At 46.5% G+C, this 17340-nt stretch overlaps 1 protein-coding gene across 1 annotated transcript in view; it reads left to right on the top strand.

Moving 5' to 3' along the window:
• Window positions 1-6631: 6631 nt before the first annotated feature.
• LOC146798397 (sphingolipid delta(4)-desaturase/C4-monooxygenase DES2-like) overlaps window positions 6632-17340 on the top strand; it is a 171083-nt gene continuing 160374 nt past the window's right edge. Inside the window, exon 1 of the mRNA XM_085625662.1 lies at window positions 6632-6826. Within this exon, the coding sequence (XP_085481788.1) occupies window positions 6745-6826 (82 nt within the window). The 5' untranslated portion in view covers window positions 6632-6744. The remainder of the gene's footprint in view (window positions 6827-17340) is intronic.

Here is a 17340-nt window from a genome sequence, read left to right as displayed (position 1 = left end):
GGTCAAGAATGATTTGCACATGGCTGGGTCCAAACTGGGATGGCGTGGTTAGCAAAAGAATGATGGATTAAACCCAGAGCTTTGTGACTGGGGGTGAATGTTTGCATTGTTCAGCATTCCGTCCATCATTTGTTCCTTTTGCTTTTGTCAGCCTAAGTGGGAAGGGTATGCCCAGATGTGAGTCCCGTGCTCGCTGCGCCACTGGATTCAAGCTAGCCTGGCTGATGAAGGGTGCTGCCCCGAAACCGATCCCAGGATGCTTGTTTCTGGTCCACGGAGGACCTGGCTTGGCAGTTCGTGCGGGACTGTTCCCATGAGGCACAGGGTCAAGACTGATTTGCACATGACTGGGTCCAAACTGGGGTGGCATGGGGTGGCATGGTGAGCAAAAGAACGATTGATTAAACCCAGATCTTTGTGACTGGGGGTAAATTTTTGTATTGTTTAGCATTCCAGCCATCACTTGTTCCTTTTGCTTTTGTCGTCCTTATTTACCTTGCTCAATCATTCTAATCCTTCTTTGTCTGCGTCGTACTTGCAGCAGCAGACACCTTTCAGATCTGTATCGTATTCAGCATGACAATTATTCAGCGCACAGGCCGATTTGATTCTGCTTCTTGCCCGCATTGTCTCTTTCATGGCAGGCAGCAATCTACACATCAGCTGGGCAAGGCAGGGCGTTGCTGGTACGGTGAGTTATTGTTGTGTACGATCAGCCAGTTCAGGTCCAGTGCGCATGTGCGTATTTGGGGGGGGGGGGGCTGAGCAGGGGTTAAGGTGTTACCTCACATGTGTACCAGTTGGAGGGGGTGGGATTGTCTCTCCGTAGGCATCATGATAACGAACCTCAAAGTGCTGTCAAAGCTTCCACGTGTTAAAGAATTACACTTTTTTGATTTTAAAGAAACTATTTTACCTGATGTTTGATCACGATGAATAACCTTTTCTTTCATGCTGGGTATCCCTAGTGGAGTCAGTTAAAGGCTGCACCCGAGTTCCCCTACCTAGGCTATAGCGGTGTCCCTGGTCAAGAGATTCACGGAGGTACTAACACGAGGTGCCCTGGACAGGATGTGCGCACCTGGGAGTGCACCCGGTAACAGCACCCAGGTGGTTGTGTAATGAAGGCAGGTAGCGACCTTGCAACTAACTAGATTCTCGCATAAATACGGGAGGAGAGGTCACGTGCATAAAAGTCGCGCGTGGCGGAGCTTCGCCTAATATTTTCTCTCTTTCAATGATAGTATGGCTTCAAAACATGTGCACCCAGCTGCGGATAGCAGCCACTCGGAAGGAACTCTGCTCTTTTGGTGAGCTATGGAAAGCGGGAAAATCCCATGGCATCATTTGGGCCCTGAGGATGGTGTTCGAAGGGCCGAGTAAGGACCAGCAGGCACCTGCCCACGAGGCAGAGGAGAGTACCAGCACGCTATAAGGACTTCCTGCCAGCTCCGGGGAGCAGAGGGGGAGTCTGCAGGGCAACCTAGCCCGCCCCTTCCCCCCCATTAGTGGTCTGAGTACCTTGTGATATTGACGACGCCACAGGGATAGTGGCCCAACAACCGGTCTGCCCTCTCCCTGGTACCTGCAGCTGCGATATCTCCCCATTCATATGGTGCAGTCCAGGCGGGCAACTAGAGCCAAATTTTTTTTGGGGGGGCTGAAAAATATTTGGGGGGGGGGGGCTAAGTCTTCCAGCCATAGGCAGAGTGGTTGTAAGAAGGGGTGAAAAGTAAACACAACAAAAGCCTCATTAACGAGTAAATGGTCTTTTAAAGATCTGTGAAGTACTCGGGTGAGGCTGCAATTAGACGGACGCCAGCCCGCGAGGCTGTCTCAGCCGGGCTGACTCACATGACGGGCGGGGGGCTGAAGCCCGGTGAGCCCAATGGGTGTTGCGCGCCTGGTGCAGTCTCAGCCAGTGTCCTTGGAGTCATCAACATTGATAGAGGGTTCAGGATCCGCGACTACTGCTGGCAGTGTCGTTTTGAGGGGAGGCCTCGGCAGTTCAGCTGTGGGCGGTTACTTACAACTCCCGCTGGTGGGAGCGGGGCGGGCTTTGTTCAACTCAAGCCCTGCTCTCTTCGGCACGGCCTCACCCACTCTTTCTCCCCTGCTATCTGCCATAGCGTGGCATAAACCAGCAGACTCTAGGGAAAAGTTCCAAAAACGGGAGTTTGTGACGTGTTTGACCTGATAAATGCAAGTGTGGTCCTGGGAAAGGAAAACTGGATAAGGAGGGTGAACAGAAACCAAAGAAAGGCTGGGTAGATTGGTCCTTCAAGAATTGGGTGCCTGGGCTTTCTATATACTCAGCAGCCCGGGAAGAAAAGTACCCGGCCTTAGTGCCTGCATTATTTGGATAAACGTCACTAATACACAGTGCTTCCAAGTTCCAGGGTACAGCCTGGTTACATTATGACTCTAAATTCAGACAAATTAAGGCAATCAGGTCTGAGGTAGCGTGGAACCAAAGGTAGACTAAGATGTGTCACTCCAAATTCAACATGGGGCCACCCTCAAGGGAGGTAGCCCCAGTCCTTTCGGTCTGAAAAAGGGTTGGCGATAAGAATTCGGCCTGCTGGCAGTACAATAAGAAAGACTGTCTTAGAGAGTCTACCTGCAACTTCAAACACCTGTGATCATTCTGTGGAACCCTGGGGCATCATGAAACCAAGGGCCATATTACCAACAAAATGCGATAAATATCGCAAAACGCGCTTAGCGCATTTTCTGTCATTGCCGTCTATTGCTGGATCACATCGCCCTCATAGCAGCGTATTATCAACGCTTTGCTAAGAGGCGGTGTGAAATCCAGCGATAGCGGTGATTAGCGTGAGAAATCCTGTGGTAATGCGAGTGCGCTAATGAAAAGCTTGCGAATAGGCAAGCGTGGACTTAACATATCAATCCACCTCCCATTGTAAAGGTGGTTAAGTAATGTTTTTATCATGTGTTAAATAGCTGCGATAAACGGTGCTCAGCGCAACTTTATTCATAGCTTCGCGGATATGGGTCCGCATTGATAATAGTGCGAAGCGGTTTTAGCGACATATTTAATTGACTTTTAGTGAGGAACGCCTACTTTGCATGCCATTAGCGATAAATATCGCTGGCATGCAAAGCGATGTCAAAACAGGCTACTATCGCAAGGAAACAAGCGTTAGCGAGTCCTTGCTAATAGAGCGATACTAATTTTGCCAATTTTTCGGCGAAATGGGCCGCAAAAGTCGCTTGATAATATGCCCCCAAGTGTTTCAGAAAACACAGGTGGCCTGAACAGCAGCCCGCCCTAAAAAGACATTAACGTTCGCAACTATTTAAATAAATCCTCTTGGCTTACTTGCCTAAACATATTGGCACACCTCTTGGGAAAGTACAAACGGAGCTGTGAGTCACAATTGCTGTGTTACGGATTTAGGGATGGTTTCTGCATCCCATCAAGTGCTTCACCAACTCTAGCCCCCACCGAGGATTGAGTGTGTGGACTGGCAGCCGCAAGTAGCCAGGGAAAAGATACAGAAGGAAGGCCGACAGGGAGGGAAGCAGGCCCATTTGATTCTTCACACATGGAAGGCCTGGTCTGCTCCCCATTAGGGCTGGTTCCTAAGAAGGAGCCAGGCACGTTTTGCCTGATTCACAACCTGTCCTTTCATTCCGGGTGATCGGATAATGATGGCCTGGAGCAAGAATGGTGCACTGTTAGGTACACTTCCTTTGATGAGGTAATTGGGAAACTGGAGAAGCTGGGGCAGGGGGCGTTAATGGCCAAATCTGACATTGAAGCTGTGTGCTGCCTTTTGCCGGTACACCAGGAGGACACCCGCCTTCTGGGGTTCACAGCCGAAAGGCAATACTATAAAGACCTGTGCGATAGCATGCTCACCAGTTGAAACCTTTGATTGCTTCCTGAAGTGGGCAATAAAGGATCTGGTAACATCAGACAACATAGAGCACTACTTAGATGATTTCATGTTCTTGGGACCACCGGGCTCCCCAGCTTGTGGGAGGGCCCGGCTGGGTTTCCACGAGCTAACACGAGCATTGGGGGTATCGCTGACAGAGGATAAGACAAAGAGTCCAACAAGCACACTTTTCTTATTGGGTACAGACAGACTCAGTGGAGAGGATTTGTCTGTTACCATACAGAAAGGTATCTGCTTTTAGGGCTTCCATTGATGCATACCAAGTGGGCAAAAAAGTTACTCTACCCCAGCTTCAAGTTCTAGTGGGATAGCTGAATTTTGCACTCAAGTTCATCCTCGGGGGGGGGGACTGGCAATCTCCAGAAATATAGCAAGATCCATGTCCGGTCTCAGGGCTAAACATCACCATACCAGGCTATCCCCTGAGGGTGTCTTGCTGTTCCTGGCAAAGCAGAGGATCAGGGCAAGTCCTTAGCCCTGGACAGTAGGAATCTTTTAGCAAACGCCTTCTGTGCGGGTCTGAGGGACGTTGAGGACCCCACAAAAGACGATAGGGTGAGGAGGTCAATCAACGGATGGGAGCGCTTGGCCCCTGGGGCTCAGGATGGCAGGAGGCTTATTAATGTAGCTAGCCTGTCATGTATCATTGGCATACTGCCTGATGTGTGCTCATCACGTTACAAAACCCAGCTCTTTGGCCTGGCCTACTCTCTCGTTTTATTTGGGGCCCTCAGGATATCCAAACTGGTTGCGACATCCAGGCAGGATCCAGTTGCGAGGTTTGGTATCTCAGACATATTGTAGTCTGACAGCTCCCTCCAGCTTAGAATAAAGAGGTCTAAAACAGATCCACAGGGGAAGGTTGTATCTCTCTGTAGCCCTTGGCACGGCCTAATGCAGGAGTATCTCTGCTGCCAGCCCAGGAGCAGTCTTTCCAACCCATTGGTACACCCGGGTGGTATCCCACTCACGCACTTCTAATCTGCATGGGTTTGCAAGTATGTATTGGCCATTCTGGGGGAACAGACAGATCACTTTAGTTCTTATTTATTCTGGATAGGGGAGGCCACTACAGCAGCAGTGGTGGTTTTGTTTCCAGAAGCCATAAAAGAGGGGGGGGGGGCTAAAGGAGGGCCTCCCCTGCATCTTGCATTCCCCCCCACCTGTCTTGCCTGTGGATACTTGGCCACGCATGGAGCCAGTCCCGGTAACCACTGTCTCCTGTCTTCTCATGCAGCTTCCAATTACATTTTGGCAGTGCTCGACGCTGGAGGCATCCCCTCGCCTGATATTCTAGTCATCCACGCAGGGGGCAACAACAAGGTCCTCTTGGGTAGGCGGGGCATGTGGGAGACACTGTTCTCGAGCCCAGTCTAAAGTGAGAAAGAGGCTCCCAGGAGCCAAGATACTGTGGTCGGAGGAAATATATAAGTCAATATGGCCGAGGGGAGCACCCACTAGAGCTATTAATGAGTCCTGGAGAAGCTCAACCATTTGGTGCAGAAGGTTCTAGAGGGCTCCTCCATAGGCATGAGCTGACATAACCTACTGCTGTTTCAAAGGGATGGGGGCATGTGTCGCCCAGGGACCATGAGCTCTTCATTCACACAATTATAGGGGCCACCACAGAGGCAATTCAGCTGCGCGGGGGGGGGGCATGTTCACAGTTGACCTCATCGCCCTGAGGCGCAATTTCTAGCAGCAGACAAAAAGGGAGCTACCCAAAATATGTACTGGGATTTCCTGGACTGACCCCTTGATGGGGTGTTGATTTCTGAGGGCCGAGGGCTGCCAGGAGGGGGGACTGCCGTGCTGGTGGTCCTGGGCCTTTCTGCCCTACCCTGAGATATCTAGAGGTGGCGATTAAAGGGGGCTTCGCCTGGTGACAGGTACCTTGGCATGGACTGAGCTATATGCGGGGCTCTGGTGTTACGGGTTGGTATGCAATTGTGGGTATTGCCCATCCCTCTGTGAGATAGAGTGGAAGTTGTCATTAAAATGTGTGTTGCCAATAAAGTCTCTGATGCCCGTGAGTGATGCATATGAAGAGGGGCCTCCTGCCACAAAGCATTCTGGAGAGGTTGCAGTCAATAACGTTTGTATTTTTTGTACAATTACAATCTGTGCGCTGTATGCCCATCTAACATCCTGTATGCTCATTACCAATGTCTACATAATGACGTTTTCATTCCTCTCTGGAACTGTGAGAATTATATTAGCTACATGTTGGTAGAACCACCGTAATCAATATTTTGTCGTCTCATTCCTCAGGGGTCTGGGAGGGCGGCTTCGGCAGGGGTGAGCAGCGACTTGCCGGTTGCGAGCGCACAAATACTAAATTGCTCCTTTAGATGCCTCAATTTTCCTAAATTCTTCACTGAGGCTAGGGAGTGGTTGTGAAATCTCTCCGGGCTAGTTTGAGACTCGGGAGCGCGCACCCCATCAACGCAAATAATCATACCCCAACTAGAACCAGCAACATGAACAGAAAAGACAGACCAAAGACCATTAATGTTTATGCGTAGACTACATTTTAATGATGCACCGGTCACAGAAACTCGGAAGGTAAAACCATTTCCACATCATGCCTAGGCACAAAAAAAATTCGTCACCTGTACTCCAAGGAGGCTTGTTACATTTACAAGGGCGTTCACAGTGAGCCGGCGCCTAGATACAGAAAAAAAAGCAGATTGCCTGGAAGACTCTCCAGGTACACTCCCAGTCCATGTCAACACTCCCCGGCCTCCCTCCTCCCCTCGTCCCAGTCAGAGAGAAGTGCGAGCCTCGTGCGACACGCTGAGCACCTGCGGCCACGGCTATGGGCAACACGGTGGCGAGGAAGGATTTTGAATGGGTCTACACAGACCAGCCGCATTCGGACAGAAGAAAGGAGATTCTGGGTGAGTTGCATTCGCCATGGGGGCTCTAAATATTTGTTTGCGGATAGTCAGTGATTTAAATGGGCCGGTTCTGTCCGGTACGGAGTACCGGCACTTTTTTATTTTGAGGAGGGGAGTACCGGCACAACTCGAGAGAAATGCAATACCTTTAATTGGAGATTACGGGCACTTCTCAGAAACAAGCAGGTGCTCTGCTACAGAGTACCTGCACTTTTATTTTTCCATTTCAAGCACTGCGTAGAGTTATCTTTTGTTGTGAAGAGCTACCAGGTTACCCCGGTTGTCGCAGTCGACAATTGGTCCACCTTGTTTTAGGTAAGATGTGAATGAGGAGTTGTGATCTAAAAAAGCTGGCCTCGTCGACGTTACATAAATTACTCAATTAATATAGCGATATTGTTGGAGGGTGTATTTGCAGGACTAGAATTGAATAAAGCTGATCGTTGTCAGCTGCTAAATTGAATTTCAGTAATTGGATTAATTTAATAATTGCTAGTTTACGAGCTGAAACGACAATAGGAGTTGCGACTCTTTTACATACTGACGATGCTGCTGTGGCACTGGGAGCTCTGTTGGGTAAGGCATCCCCTGCTAGTTGCACATTTAATCTATTGCCCCCAAACCCTACATTTGCTATCGCGAATCTTTTGGGCCACTTTGATCTTTTATCCTTCCTAGATGTATAAAACTTACACTATGGCATCCATTGTCAGCGCCTAGTTGGAACCGGAGGCGCCTCTCTGCGCTTTACAAACAGAATATCGGTATTGATCTTTTTTCTTGAATTCACATACGATGAATCCTAAAAACAGGGCAAAATGAATGCATGGGATCTGTTTCCTTTGCTCTTCACACGTTGAAGCTGGAGTATTAGCTATAGATACATCTCTAACGCTCATTGCCTACAAATGGCCAACGCTGTTGTCGCATCTTAATGTCTAAAGATTTGGATAAAGAAAAGTACATTTTTATTTGAAGAGTCCCATTGCATCTCCAAACCGTGGTAAAACGACGGCCTCTCAGTTTACCTCCGATGTTAAGGAGGCCGTGTAAATGCCCCAGAGGAGAGGCGGCACAGAGCGTCCCGTAAGCCGCCTCACAGGTGGAACCGGTCCAGCCAGGGGAGCTACTTGGCCCCCAGTTGACAGCTTCGTTCTATCCGCCCACTCCCACCGCCGGAAACGGAGGCACTAGCGAAGGGGCGTCCGACGTTTGTTCAGGTTCAGCTCGGAAGAGTAGGCAAGGCGTGTGTAATGTTCACCTGCATGGTCTCATCTAGCAAGATGCGCTGTTTCAAATTAAATGAAGGCAAATAAAGAATAAACCGTGACGTGCGCAAAATAGTGTGTACTCAATGTGTGGCATGGAAACAAGGCGAGATTATAGGTCGATAACGAAGTTGGGAAGGGAGGAAACCAGGAACACCCACTGCAAGGGACTGCTTGCACATACGATTATGTGCATTGAGAAACATTCCTTTCCCCATCCTGGTGACAATGTTATTAATGAACTAAGATTAAAGTCGGTAACACATGAGCAGTTTTTGTACAATGCAGACCCTGAGCGCATGTATCTGCAGGTGCTCCTATAAAGGATAACAGGCGGGCAACTAGAGCCAAATTTCGGGGGGGGGGGCGGGGCTGAAAAAGATTTCGGGGGGGGCTAAGTCTTCCAGCCATAGGCAGAGTGGCTGTAAGAAGGGGCGAAAACGCAACAAAAGCCTCATTAACGTGTAAATGGTCTTTTAAAGACCCGTGAAGTACTCAGGTGCGGCTGCAATTAGACGGACGCCAGCCCGCGAGGCTGTCTCAGCCGGGCTGACACACATGAGGGAGGGAGGGAGGGGGAGGGAGGGGGGGGGGGCTGAAGCCCGGTGAGCCCAATGGGTGTTGCGCGCCTGAAGGATAATGAACAACAAGCATTGAAAATGCAATAGGTCTCGCCTTTGATTAAGTCAAAGCCATTTGCTTTGCTAATGGTATTGTATAGCAAAGCAAATGGCTTTAACATAATAAAAGACAAGACCTATAGCATTTTCAATGCTTGTTTCCCCTTGGCTCTAATACGCGCACTGTGCTCTCTGCACAGCTTGGCAGCTCAGGAAGCTAGTTGTAGTCTTTGTGGGAAGTTTGTAGTTTGAGATCCTGTTGTTTATGGCAACTGATTCACTCACTCTGCGTTCCACATATGCCACTGCAGTAAAGATAACGATCTTTACGAGCCTCATTTGCACTTTATTATCCCGTTGTTGTCTTCTTGCCCAGCATGTGAAACTATTCAAGCCTATCACACTAGTCCAGACTACTTATGCATCCACCCTTCTTTTTCTGGTTAAAAACATATGAATGCATTACAATTACCTTACAATATAAAGGTAGCCTAACGTCAATGTTACCGTGTGTGATCATTTAAAACAACTATCGACAAAATGGTGTTGCTTTATGTTTTATTCGAGCTTGAGTTGGTGCATTTAATAAATATATATTTTTATTTTAAAAATATGGGTACAATTTACTGTTGTGGAAATTAAAGGAGAAGATGTGGCATAATGGCCAAAGCTGCCGACTTCCTATTGGGAAGTTGTCTCAACATCTTGTGATTCTGGCCAAATTACCTATTCTCCCTCCCCTACCAAAGATTGTGTAATGTAACTGGTGCTCGTATAAAGCACTCAAATACCTTTGGGTTGAGTTGTCGTTGCATAAAAAACAGAACAGCAAAAAAAAACAAGCGCTGTCTCTTTTACCCTACTGAATGGTGACGAGTTGGCCAAAAAAGCCGGGCTTTCGTGGCAGCGATTCAAACTGCGACCAAAAGAACTCCGCAGATGTCAGCCCCGAGCGTTTAACTCGCCGGGCCACTGTTCCGACATTAAGTTAGTGTGTATTTTTCAAATATGAAGTTAAGTGTGTTACGGCTAGCCTATGTGAGCATTTTTGTGTAGCGCCATGTGACACTAGGAGGCTGCTAGTATGGAAACTACCACGTCTCGGGTGAAAGCCCAAAATCGAATTTTACCTCTTACTGGATGACTGTGTGAGAAAGTTGGCAGACTTTGTATTTTGGCAAAGCAAGCATACTTAGGCGGTATGTGAGGGTTTTCTTTACAGAGCACTTTTAAAGAAGGCGGGTATTCTTATTACCCAGTGAGAAAACTCTATATTTAAATGATTTATTTGTCTTAAGTGATAGAAACCTTATTTCATGTTAGATTCATCATCCCCTCTGCCTTCCCGGGATCCTGACCCTAAAAGACCCGTATTTGCCGGGCTTCTCCTACTGGGCACTACCGGGCTAGTGTCATCACCCTGTTTGTGAAGCTGGCTTTCCCATTCGCAGAGGAGTAAAGTACCAACAGGAGTAAAGTGTGTAGGAGAGGTGGGGGCTCACTCAGTGAAAAAAAATATCAAAATAAAAAGACGCCGCCTGAAAACTTGTGTCAAGAAAGTGGATGCACAACGTTTGCAGAGGGCAACAGAGAAGTTGCCTTCAAGATATGTGGCGAGACTTAAACAAGCATTGGCCGCACGCGCGCCTCACGCTTAAAGTAAAAAAAAACAAAAGACAAGCCCGGCAGAGCGTGGCGCGCGCGCGCTTGGGGGCGGGGGAGCGGACCCTTTGAAGTGCTCCCAAAAGGCGGATTGCATGGCGGCACGATGCGCGTGATTGTGCGCGTGCTAGCCATGCAATCCGTTTTTTGGGAGCACTTTTCAAACCCGCTTTCTATAGTCACGCTTTGCAATCGCTTACGCGATAGCAAGGTCGAGACCTAAAAAGGAAGTTCAGTGAAATAAAGTATATGCATAGGATCACACAATTTGGTCGAGCAGGGAAGCCGGCATTGATTCCAGACTTTCCATGTTGACACTGCAGTTCAACCACTAAATGGGTATCTCTTTCTGACACCAAAGGTTAATGCTTTATCTGTGATTTCTGGAGGTTGAGACAAGCAGAACCCACATTTTATTTTGGGGAGCGGGAACCATTCTTGACGGATGTAAGAGCTCTTTACAAGAATAACAGACTGATAAACATGTTTTTTGAGGCACAGTGAGATTTGCCAGTATTCACAAGGTGCTGAGGCTGAGATTGAACCCGGTCCCCCATAATACAAGTTCAGCAGCTACAGAAACGAGGCAACATCACCTCACGTAACAGCTCGGCTTGTTTTGGACTCGAGGTTTCAAGAGGAACTCGAGCTGATTCAGAGCCAGGCATGTGGCTCGAGCTTTTAGTGGCTCTCCAACCTCTAGTAACACACTCTGGTTCTCTTGTAAAGCATGCTAATGCCCACAGGCTTAGTTCGAGATATATAAAAGTGCAAAAATAAAAGATTGGCACAGTGGTTGTACCATGGGCACTGGAAATCAAACCATGATAGTGTTGGAGGAATTCAGTGTCAGAGTTCACACCACCATCTGTCCTTTGCCAGGTCATGACATACAGATAACACTCAGATTTAAGCTTATTGAGACAACAGTGTACTTCTCCTTTGTTTTGAAGACATGCATGTTTTATAACATGTTCTTTATGCAGTCGATATGTGTGAGATATCAGTTTAGGTACTGGGATGGTGTCCATATGATTAATGTTTGTGCTGAACACGTATGTGTGACATCCAGGGGCGTAACTAGACCCGAACTTCGGGGGGGAGGGGGCTAACACTCCCATACAGGGCCAGCTCTAGCCTTGGTGGTGTCAGATGCGACAGTCTTTTTGGCGCCCCCTACCCCATGACAACCTTCTCCATGAATTCTCTCCACTACCACTCTCCAACCGTGCACCTCATTTCTCTGCAGCCTCTCAGACGTACTTTCATTTTTTTAGAGTGCTTCTCATAGTTAACTCACACTCAGTTCTGTGATCTGCCTGGTACATATTCTTTGCAGCAGGCACATTAACCCTCGCTCTACTTTACGATGGGCCTTAACTGCCACTAGACAAAATTCGGATCTCTCACCAGTAGGAACATTAATCACCAGAGTTATCTTGACATTTTTATTGTTGCCTGAGAGCTGCTAGATGCACAAGGACAAGTTATGAGGTCGACTGTGCTGGCAACAAATCAAAATGTCCATAGTTACAGCCACTTCAGTTAGTGTATCTTGAGGATACTTTTTCCTGTGAATTCTTCTAGCAGGTCTGTTTTTTGTGACCTTGAGTTCTATTATCATCTCTCGCTGGTCAGATCTACTGTCTCATGTTAAGTTATCTTGACCACTGTCTACTCTTCAGGCCACAGGTCAGCTTTCCAGGATATAGGGCAGGTTACTCTGAAGCAGGGTAGGCGTTAGGTCTCATGGCGTTCCTGCTCCGGTCAGGTTTTCCTGCTACCTACTCCTGGGCTATTCTTCAGAAGAAAAGAAAATTAAAAATTAAGCATCCATGCTGCTGACCATATAAAGGTTGACAGTGGCTATTCCTCTAGGTGTTTGCTGTACAGGCATGGGCAATTATTGAAAATAACATGTATTTAGATCAATGAGTACACACTGAAGCACAAATATGCATCAGATCACTATCCATGCAATGCCACATTTAATGGAGTCCACTAAACATGTACGGAGTGAACAAACCATAACTGAGCCCATATTAATTTAGAAAAAAATAATGTTGCATGAATATACTCTACTAGAAAGGATACATATTACAACAGGACAGCTGTGCACTACCTAGCTCGTTGTAGTCACTGTCAACCACTTACTAAGACTTCAAGGAATCAAAGGAAGAATGGGTGCAGATAGGAACTGTGCAAGATTATTGGAAATTATTGAAAACAATGTGATTTTAAATAAAGCGAAGTGTAATGAAACCACTGCACAGCTTCTGGATAATGACTAAGGGGAATATGTATCAAACGATTTTTTAATCGCAAATGCTGCGATTCGCAAAATAACAGCGTTTGCGATTAAAAAATCGGTAATCGGGATGTATGAGCCAAATCCCATCGCAAAATTAAGGAATTGCTAATTTAGCGGTTTCTTAATTTTGCCTAAGCATTTAAGAAATCGCAAATTGCGATTTCTTAAATGATATGTAAAAAGCACCCAAGTTGTGCGAATTATCCTTAAGAAATCGCAAATTACCACCAACTTCCAGTTGGTGGTAATTTGCGATTTCCTTTCAAAATGCACTTTTTTGAATTTTACAAAGTGCCACGTGGCGCTCATACATGCCCTTATGGCATGTATGTGCGCCATATGCACACACATGCTCATTTCAGGGGTGCATCAGGGTGTCATCATGACACCCTTGCACCTTTGAAATTATTCTCAAATTGCGATTAGCAAATTGCGATTCGCTATTTGAGAATTACTTCCCATTCATTCCTATGGGTCTCCTGGCCCATAGAAATGAATGGGCAGGTATTCCTTAATTGCGATTTCGCAATTTGCTAATCGCAATTAAGGAATTTTAAGAAATCGCAAAAAGTTTGCAATTTTTTAAATACATCCCGTTTTGCAATTCTCAAATAGCGATTCTTTAAAAATCGCTATTTGAGAATCGCAAATGGTGATGTTGATACATATGCCCCTAATACTCTACAACCATTGCATCAGTCTGGAAAAGTTACAATACTTGTATAGTGTTGTGATGCACTTTTGTTTAAAACACCTTAGTTAACAGATGCAATTGGTTCTGCTCTTCAATCCCAGTACTCCGACGGACATGCCTGTTGCTGCAGCCCCAACATGCCTCATGCTGATCCTTCCTGTTGCTTCAATGTAGTGCTTCAGTTTGCTCTCCCAACTGTAGCCGCCCGCACACGTGCTGCTCCCCGAAGCCATGGGAGCCAGATTCACAGTTATGGGGATAGCACAGACCACTTGTTTTACTTTTGACTATAAATTGGGGGAAATTACAGATAGCCTAGAGATAGCTTGAGAGAGCTAATTCACTTATTAAATGTATGCAATTATATCCGTGTTATGATTAGACAACACTTTTAGTTAATTACAAAGCCTTTGCTCCTGTCCTTTCTGAAGACAGTGCACACTCAACTCTTAAACTGTCCTCCCTAGAACCTCCAAATTCTGCTCACTAGTGCAGACAAAATAACTATGTCAGTGGTGGGGTGTGATACTTCCACCAAATTGTAGCAAGCAAAACAAAGTAACAGATTTCTCTTAGGTGGTTTAAGGGAGAGTGGGCTTTCCCCTGAGAATTATTTCAGACTTTTGGTGTCAAATTTGCTAAAACTCCACAGATCCTATAGGGCATTCATGAAATATTACAGTACTGTCATGGTGCACCAGTCAAGCCTGGCCTTTCCTAGGAGTAGAACATGTTTCCTTCAAATGTCATAAGTCAGAAACTAGTTCCACTATACTAAGGTCAGCATTTGTTTCTTAGGTGAGTCCCTTATGGCAAGGAGTACATACAACAAGACAGTGTCACAAATTTACCATGGATACTTCAGCCATAGTCATGGGTGCCTGTAAAAATTCCCTCCAGTATAGAAGGGTCCGCATTTTGCATTTGACACTGTGAGAAGTTGGCCTGGCATATGCTGTCTCCTAGTTATAGGGACACCTTGCACCAGTCCAATTCGACTCTTATTGATGATAGGTTTAAGACAACCTTTAAAGAAAGCTATCCTAGTGGTAACTGTGGAGAGCAGCCTTCAGGCTAAGTCTTGAAGGAGTGTTAAGCTTATTGTTTTACCATAGATAACCTCTTGAATAACCAAATGAAAAAGTAGCCCACACAGGTATATATATATAAAATATATGTATTTATTCTAGACAGAATCCCACAGTCTCTTTATGAAGCTGTGGCAAAGTACAATTCAAACAAGCATTTATAAACACAATAAATAGCACAGGAATCACAGGGCCCCAGGGGGGGACCAAACCATATATCAAAAAAGTGGTATAAGAACCACGACAATTCTACAGACAATGCCTAGGGCATTTAGGATCGCTGGCCCCTTAAGAATCCACCCCAGGTTATGAGGAAGGGGACCCACGGGAGGCACGTGCAGTGGAAATAGCTGCTATCGGGATCTCTATTATAGCCTACGGAGAATGTTGCGGTTGAAATTACACAGATTAAAGTAACTTCTAGCAGGAGTACAAAGTTAAAACTTTAGACTTAAGCTTTTGAGGAGCCCACTACCACGAGAGTACCGAGGTACCACTGTTACCTGCCCCAGGGATGCCGGGTGCATAGGTCGTTTTCGATGTCGGGTCGTGGGCTGATTTTCTATAGGAAAATGTTCAAAAGTGCTGCTAGCCAAAAGCGTCGATGATGCCGTGAAGATCAAAGATGTGAAGATTGTAGAGAAGAACCTGAAAGCAGAGGGGACAGAGTATAGTCTGGGTCACGGCAAAGTGACCAGGAGGCTCAAAGCAAAGAGCCCTTCGATGTCGGGTGCTTCAGGTGGAAAGTGGTGTAGCTTGGATCTGCAGCCACGGGCTCCGAGAGGCTTCAAGGAAGGCCAGCTTCTGGAGGGCAACTGTCCCACGTTGGATGAGGGTCTCTGCGGTGTTAGTGTCCGGATTGGATCCACTAAGCCTTGGCAACCGCAACCCACGCAAGATAAACAGATCTGCTACAGTACAGACCCACGAGGTCTGGGAGAGGTCTCTTTTGGGGAGACTGTAGAGCAGGCCTGGAGCAATCAGGGGAACTCTTGATTGTTGAAAAAGACCTCTGCTGGGGCCCACAAGTCGAGAGACAAGGGACCGCGGGAGGCGGCAATTTGGAGGGCGTAAAAGGGCACCCACGGGCCACCGGAGGAGGCTAGGGCGCTGGTCTTTGGCACAATTGCTGTAGATAGGTTGGCTCATAAACGGGCCAAAGCACAATTTCCCCACTGGTCAGGGCCGTGTGCTACGCAAGAGGTGGCCGGTGTCATGGGGTATTGGGGATCTCGGCACCCACGCGGTCCACGGTGCCCAAACTCGTTGAGCACACTCACTGGCCTCTGGGATGCGCTGGAAACCCACCTCAAGGGTGCTGGAAGTCGTCGAAGTCCGTAGGAGCAGTGAGGTTCCAACCGAGTCACTTGCAGTGTTTCAGGTGCCTGCCAAGCAGGGGATAACTCCTTTATCCCAAGGGAGATTTCTTCCATCAGCTGGGCAGCAGCAAGTCGAAGGTCAAGACTGTAAAGTTCAAGATTAATCTGAGGCTCTGGGGCCACGTTGTTCACCTTTATCCCCAAGGTTAGGGGAGTGTCCAGAGTCGTGTCCACCAATGAGTGGTGAGGCGGGAAAGGGTGGCTACACCCTCTCCCCTTTGTGTGTTTCCCGCCTGGGCAAGGGGCAGGATGCCCCTTAATCCGGTTCCAAGCGGTGTATGCAGAATGAAGGCTCTGCAGTTGCCTACGTGCAACTCTTTTTTTCAGTTTAAAGAGGATTTTATTGAAAAACGAAAGAAGTTGCAGTACAATAATAATATACACTTGTGATAAAAAATACAATGTAAAACATTTCAGAACAATAGAAGAAGTAGAGAGAAAAAGAGAAAGAAGAAAAGAAGGAAAGAAAAAGGGACATCATCAAAAACATATTACAACAATATATTAAATAAGTGGCAGTATAAAGAACAAATATGATTTCATAATACAGGAATTAGTATTTTAACAAGAGATAGAACAAATTGGCAAAGTTACATACATTAATACTATCAGAATTATTAATAAAAACAAGAACATCAAGGAGGTTTAGGTACTTCCTCCCTGCAGGGGTTATGTAAGGGAATGGATTGGGCAGACAAATTTAGAAAAGAAGTAATGGGTAGCCATAATAAGTCCCTTTTAATCGCAAGGGAAATAGGGTGGACATATGCTCTATCTAGCCTATGGTTATAACAAACCCCATACTACCATGCTTGGTAGGAAATAAGGGAGGTATCCTTCCAAGCTTTCATGATTTGTTGAAACGCCACAGCAAGAAGGAGATCAACAATGGAGGTATCAGTGTTGGAGGAGGACCACATTTGTGAGAGACTCCCAAGAAAAATATGAGAAAAAGAAAAGGGGAAATTGGTAGAAAAAATGGAATTAATTTGTTGCCAAACTTTGCCCCAAAAAAGGTGAACAGCAGGGCAAGTAAACAACATGTGTTTAAGATCAGCCACTAAAGCCGAACAGGACCAACAGATGGACGGGATAGAGGGGTCAATGTGGTGTAGTTTGGATGGGGTGATTAAAAGTCGATTGTATATAAAAAATAGCGTTTGAGTTGTATTTGCCGCTCTAGACGATTTCCTTATTTTGATCCAAATGTTATCCCAAGTAGTAAGAGGAAAACAATCCTCTAAATCTGATTCCCAAGCACACTCCACAGCAGATTTCACTCGATTAGCAGACGAATCTCGCAATTTTTTGTAAATTTGAGAAGCAGATGGAGAGGAATGCAAAAATGGTAAGGAAATGAGAGAAGAATTATATTGAATGGAAGTACCCGTAAGAGCATCAAAAGTAGCTTGAGCCGCCGATTTTAATAGAATATATTTAGGATAAGAAGAGAGGGGGAGAGAGAAACGATCCTGAAGAACAGAAAAGGGGA

This window comes from Triturus cristatus, chromosome 9 (genome assembly GCF_964204655.1).
Source record: "Triturus cristatus chromosome 9, aTriCri1.1, whole genome shotgun sequence".
NCBI lineage: Eukaryota > Metazoa > Chordata > Amphibia > Caudata > Salamandridae > Triturus > Triturus cristatus.
The sequence above is the reverse complement of the archived record's forward strand: the minus strand, read 5'-3'. Positions and strand labels throughout refer to the sequence as shown.